The sequence below is a fragment of the Festucalex cinctus genome, chromosome 1, assembly GCF_051991245.1.
Source record: "Festucalex cinctus isolate MCC-2025b chromosome 1, RoL_Fcin_1.0, whole genome shotgun sequence".
Lineage (NCBI taxonomy): Eukaryota > Metazoa > Chordata > Actinopteri > Syngnathiformes > Syngnathidae > Festucalex > Festucalex cinctus.
Genome location: NC_135411.1, coordinates 8,783,582 through 8,789,961, shown reverse-complemented (window position 1 = coordinate 8,789,961; position 6,380 = coordinate 8,783,582). Strand labels below are relative to the sequence as shown.

The following is a 6,380-nucleotide window of genomic DNA, read 5'->3' as shown; positions in this document are numbered from 1 at the left end:
ATGGCGGCGAGTGAATGAGTTAATGTAAACGTGACATGGCTGAAGAAAAAAAAAAAAGAAAAAAGTGCAAAATCTCACCTTGTCTGGTCTGTTGCGTCATGTGATCCTGCGGACATTCCACATCCTGGAGCTCTAAAGAGTCTCTGACGTACGAGGAAAACTTAGTCCTCTTGGTGGCCTCGAAGCAGTCCGACTCGGTGTCCGTGTCGAAGCCTTCGTGCATGTAGCCCTGATACGCCGCCCCGGGCAGGCTCGGATGCACGGCCACCGTCACGGAGGCCGTGGCCGTCACCATGGTGACGGGCCCCCCGCCGGCGGAATTGCCGTAGTTGGCGGGCCCTTTAGTCCTGTTTGGCTGAGGCCCTCTGCCGCCCTGTAGCCTGGGGCCGCTGGGGTAAGTCCGCCCAGGTTGGTGAGCTCGGTCTCCGGGTAAGTTTTGTTGTCCTGGCTGCTGCTGCTGCTGTTGTTGGTGGTCCCGCTTGGGTCCGTCCCAGCATGTCACCTGCGAGCTCAAAGGCGACTGAGCTATGTGTGAAGAGTCACTGGACGGTGCAAGCCGTCCTCCGGTTTCCCTCGACGGTCTCACCACCTAACATGAAAAAAAGACATAATTTAATTAAAGATTTTCCGCCATTTTAATGATATTTATATTTACTGTTTTTCATTGGATTATAACTAGGGATTGTTGAGTACCAATACCGGCCTTATTTCAAGGTATTTTATCTAGATTAGGGCGGTCACTATCGAATGTTTAAAAAAAATAAAAAAATAAATCTATAATATATATATATATATATATATATATATATATACATATATTTTTTTTATCCACTACGGTTTGAAACATTATTTAGTATTGTCTAAAATAAAAAAAAATCCAATAAATAAATAAAAGCATCAACAAAATTAGACTAAGCTAAACGGTTAGCAATCGCAATTAGCATTAGCGCCTTAGCTATTACCATTAAAGGTAAACAAACACTAACTACCACTTACTTCACACATACATCATTATAGCTACATGAGTTGAATTGAGCGGATATACCAATAATTCCATCGAATAAATGAAAAAATGCTTTTTTTTTAATTATTTTTTTTAATCCACTAAGGTTGAATGCGAGTTGAATTGAATGAAACGTAAGTTAGTATTGTCTAAAATAAATAAATAAAAGCATCAACTAAAATAGCCTACGCTAAACGGTTAGCAATCGCGATTAGCATTAGCGCCCTAAGCTATTACCATTAAAGGTAAACAAACACTAACTACCACTTAGGTCACACATACGTCATTATAGCTACATGGGTTGAATTGAGCTGATATAGGCTACCAATGATTCCATCGAATAATTGAGTAAATGTTTTATTATTATTATTATTATTATTATTATTATTATTATTATTATTATTATTATTATTATTATTATTATTTTAATCCACTAAGGTTGAACATTAGTTGAATTGAGTGAAACATTATTTAGTATTGTCTAAAATAAAGTAAATAAATAAATAAATAAAAGCATCTATAAAATTAGCCCATGCTAAACGGTTAGCAATCGCGATTAGCATTAGCGCCCTAGCTATTACCATTAAAGATCAACAAACACTAACTACCATTTAGTTCAGACAGACATCATTATAGCTACATGAGTTGAATTGAGAGGATAGAACTACTAATGATTTATTATCTTCTGAGCATGAGCATCATTTAAGCACTAACAAAATTAGCCCATGCTAAATGGTTAGCAATCGCGATTAGCATTAGCGCACCAGAGATTACATTTAAGGTAAACAAACACTAATCACTGTTCAGCTCCCACGTATATCATTATATTTACGTTACACTTGAATAGTGTCTAAAATTCACACTTACAAACGATGTTTCAACAAAAGTCCATGACTTAACCACAATGAGCGCAATAACTTCCTGTTCACTGCGTGTGTCTGCAAAAAAGGTCCTTGTAGAAACATGGACTTGCGCAAACATGGTTCCGGCGGAGCTTTGAGGCAGACATTTTTATTTGACCTATTTTTAAAGTCAACTTTTTTCCAGCCCTAATCTAGATATTGTTTGTGGTGTGTCCTAAGGGTCAGCTAAAATGTAATTGTGAAGGTACTAATGATGTCCTAAACGAGCAACATATTTTGTTTGAATTGATTGCGTCATGCGTACCGTGAGTTTCGGGAAACTGGGATTCTTGCTGGCTTCCAGCAGAATGTGCGAGGTGGCGGGCGCGGGCACGCCGTACGCGCCGCGGTCGCAGTATTTGTAATCCTCCTCGCCGATCCCCGACGTGCTCGTCATCTCCGAGTAGTACTCCGAGTCGGACGTCTCGGAGAACGCCCGGCGGGGGTCGTGGTGGTCCGCCAAGTAACCGTGGTGAGCCATGGGCGGAGGCAGAGGCGGATCGGGCGAAGGCGCCGGCGGGCGCCGGCCGTCGTCGGGCGCGGCCGGCTCGACGGGGGGCCCCAGCATGGAGAGGAGGACCGGGAGCAGGACCAAACCGTTGAGCATTCCCAGGAGGGTCAGGATGGCCAACACGGCAAAGAAATACCTGCGGAGGCAACAGGTGAGCGACATTAATATGAGCAGAATATTCAAAACCATAATCGGGGCAGTCTGCAACCGCAATGTAAATAAGCTAGCAGTTAGCCTAGCTTCTGGTTAGGGCTGCGCAATTAATCGACATTCAACTACAATTTCAATTATTACACTCCGCAATTACAAAATCGGCATAATCGTCCATCCATCCATCCATCCATTTTATGAACCGCTTGGTCCTCACAAGGGTTGGGGGTTGTGCTGGAGCCTATCCCAGCTGGTTTCGGGCAGTAGGTGGGGTACACCCTGAACTGGTTGCCAGCCAATTGCAGTCGGCATGATCGTAAAAAAAGATGATTAATTCTAATTTTTGAGTTGTTTGAAATTTATCCATTTGCACCTTTATTTAAATTTTAAAATAACTAAATGAATACATTTTCTTTCATCCAATTGGAACATGCATAATCAGTGTTTCAAATAATTTTATGTTTTAAATTCAGAATTTTTATTTTTATTTATTTTTTTATTTTTTATTTTTTACATTTAAACATTTTGTTTTTGTACTGAAAAAATGTTTGTCCTACTGCACAGTGTACTCTACTGTTTTTGCCAACATAAATAAGTAAATAAATAATTAATATTATAAATAGATATTATTATAAATTCTGTTTGGTCCAAAAGAAACTTACATGATTATAGCGTTTCTATTTTTGTTAATTAGTCTTAATATTTTGAAATGTTTAATAAACATTTTCTTGTTTTGTACCAAAAAAAAAAAGAAAAAATCGTATCAATTTCAATTATTACCAAAATAATTGTGATTATTAGTTTTTTCCCATAATCGAGCAGCCCTATTTTTGGAGATATGGTTATGTTGTGATGTGCTGTGTTGATCATCTGGAGTATCCCGCCCACTTTTGGGGACAAGGCCAGGCAAAAATCTCTTGCACCCTGCACATCCTGGTCACCACCTCTTCCATCTCCTTAAACACACTATAACGTTTGCCAATTTTCGCCATCACTGTGTGACCTACTGTATTAATTAATTTATTGTAGCTTCAGCTATCTACTTATTTGCATAACTGTCGTAGAAGAAGTTGAAGGGACGCCCGGTGTTTGGCTCTCAAAGGCGGAGCAAATCGGATTCCCGCTCACTCCAACCCAAACACCCTTTGATGCCGCTCGCTGTGGCTGTTGCTACAAGAACGTTTCCCTCCGCGCTCTGTTGTGCGTTTTTGTGTTGCGTGCGTCTCGGCACAACTAAAGGGAGGAAAGGGGGGGGGGGGGGGGTTAGTTATGCGCCACCACAAGAAAGAGCTCCCGAGAAAATTAGAGAGGAGTCGGCTTAAATACTAACAGAAAGCAGAGAGTGCGAGACTGTGAGATGCAGGAGGGACAATATGGAAACAAGCTACGAACATTGTTGATATTTAATGTTCTTTGAGGGCCTCACAAGTATTATATAACATCTGATTTTGGCCTGTTTTCCTGCCGCTTCCCCTCTCTTTCCCCGCCTACCCTCCAACTCGTTGCAGTAGCTAGTTGTGCTAATCGACGTGCTGCAAGGATTCTGACGTGGGCCAGGACCTCCAACGGCGTCTCGCTCGTCGGAATTCTCCTGTTTATGTAAACGTTCATCTTTTCCACTCGCCGTCGGGGTCCGGGGGAGTCGTAAGTGAGGGCGAGGGCCGGTGGGTGTTTACATGTGCGCACGTATGTGGATAAAGCGTGCGCCTGCTACGGACAGAATGCGGCGAATGAGGCGTGCTGTTGATTGAGTGTATTTATTACAAGCAGGCCAGGAGATGTTTACTTGCAGATTATTTACTCGACTGCGGCTAGTCGGCTCCAGCCACGCCCCGTCCGGCCGAACCGCGAGGACCTCCAACAAAGATACGCAAGAACGCTTTGTGTCACTCCTCACAAAGATTTTTTTTTTTTTTTTTTTTTACAGTATTCAAGCAAATATGAATTGAGTGTCCCCTATTAATGAATAGTGTTCCTGCTCTGTTTGTTAAAAAGTAGCAATAAAGTTATCACCATAGCGATGCTAATTTCCTTTAGCTTAGGGGTGTCCAAACTTTTTCATTTGAGGGCCACATACAGAAAATCAGAAGGACGCAAGGGCCACATAATGTTATGAAGAGAAATTGTGTTTAGTCCTAAAAATTGTACAAATAATTTATTTGTGCTTTTGCATATTTAAAAAAAAATGCTACAGTATATAAACCAATTTATTTATAATATGGCAGTAGGGTTGTTATAGTTTTGGAATGTTTGATTTTAGTTATTTTTCATTATTTTTCAGGGTGGTTCTGTTAGTTTTAATTAGTTTAGTTCTTTAAAAAAAATGCTTAGTTTAAGTTTAGTTTGTTAGTTTCAGTATTAGGATTATTTTTTATTTTTTTTAATATGTATTACTTGTGCGCAATATTTAAAAAACACTATGGGAGCGACGTCATCTGAAGGTGCTTTTCTATTGGCCGCTGCTAGATGGCGTCACTTGTGTGTGACATACTTTCAAATGTCATTATTCCGGTTTATCTCCAAATAAATGTTCTAAAAAATCAAATTTAAAATCATCCCCAAAGGCCCGTGCATTAAATTAATTACCAAAGACTACAACAAAGGACATGTTTGCTAGAATTATAGTTAGTTTTAGTTGGTTTTGTAAACATAAAATGTAGTTTCAGTTAGTTTTTGTTTTTTAAAAAGCATTTTTGTTTTTATTTTATTTCAGTAACAGTATGACAACAACCTATCACAGCTCAGCTTCAGAAAACAGGTGAGCTGTGATTGGTTGTTACATGAGCAACATTGATGTCATCTTCAGTCGACAGCACCTGGCAAAATGGCCGCCCCCCTGAGATGGATTAAAAGGGCTGGATTTTGCTTCGTAACGCATATTCCACAAATGTAATATTAATCAGAATGTTAAGTTTAGTCTAGTGAGGTCACATATGTTATTGTCAAGAAATGTTTAAGGTTGACTTCCATTTTAACTTTTTAATGTCTGTAATGTACCCCCATGATAAATGTGTGTCCACCGTCCGTGTTTACACTTTTTCCCTCCTCCATCTGGATGCAAGGAAGCCACCCTCGGAGCACATCTCCTCCTCCTCTCTTCTTCCCTCGCCTTCATTTCTGCAGACAAACTGTGCTTTTTATGTCACGGAGGCCCTGCTTGCAGTCTGTGAGCTCAAGGTTGTGGTTTTGGGTTCTGGGCCCGAGACCGCATTCAGCTAAAAAACATTGAGCTATTTGCCATCTTTTTTTTTTTTTTTTTTTTTTTTTTTTTTTCCTTTTTCCCCCGCTCTGACCATGGTAGAAAACGGGCGCACGCACACAAAACACGGGATATTCATGTCTGTTGGTGGCCCACGCGCAATCGAACTGCCTGGCCGCTTCGTATTTAGCGCTTTTTTTGTTTTTTTGTTTTGTTTTTAAACTGACTATGGCACCCAATACGGAGGCGGGGAGTGGCAAACAGATGATAGGATTTTTTTTATTTTTTTTTTACAGATTCTCGTGTGTGTGTGTGTGTGAGAAGGAGAGACACCACCCAGTGGGTAGGAGAACACTTCCATGTTTACGAGCAGCTGCTACACACCCTTGATGTTTTCCCCATTTGTTGTGTGTTCTGCGGTCGGAGAGATGGATGCGTGTGCGTGTGCGTGCGTGCGTGCGTGCGTGGGTCCGGACTGACGGAACCAGGTGCATGTTTGTTGCCGTGCTCGTCCATGTGTGCGTGCATAAACAGGGGGTATGACACTTCCACCTGCGTGAAAGTCTGTCCGCCCCCCCACAAGGCTTCCTAGCAACCCGGGGTGAGACAGGACAA

General features: G+C 41.3%; 1 protein-coding gene across 1 annotated transcript in view; it reads right to left on the bottom strand.

Annotated features, from left to right (window-relative positions):
* ptch2 (patched 2) overlaps positions 1–6,380 on the bottom strand; it is a 53,144-nt gene that overhangs the window by 1,879 nt on the left and 44,885 nt on the right. The window contains exons 21-22 of the mRNA XM_077514740.1: positions 2,171–2,552; positions 79–589 (exon numbers count right to left, since the gene is read on the bottom strand). Coding sequence (XP_077370866.1) covers positions 79–589; positions 2,171–2,552 — 893 coding nt within the window. The remainder of the gene's footprint in view (positions 1–78; positions 590–2,170; positions 2,553–6,380) is intronic.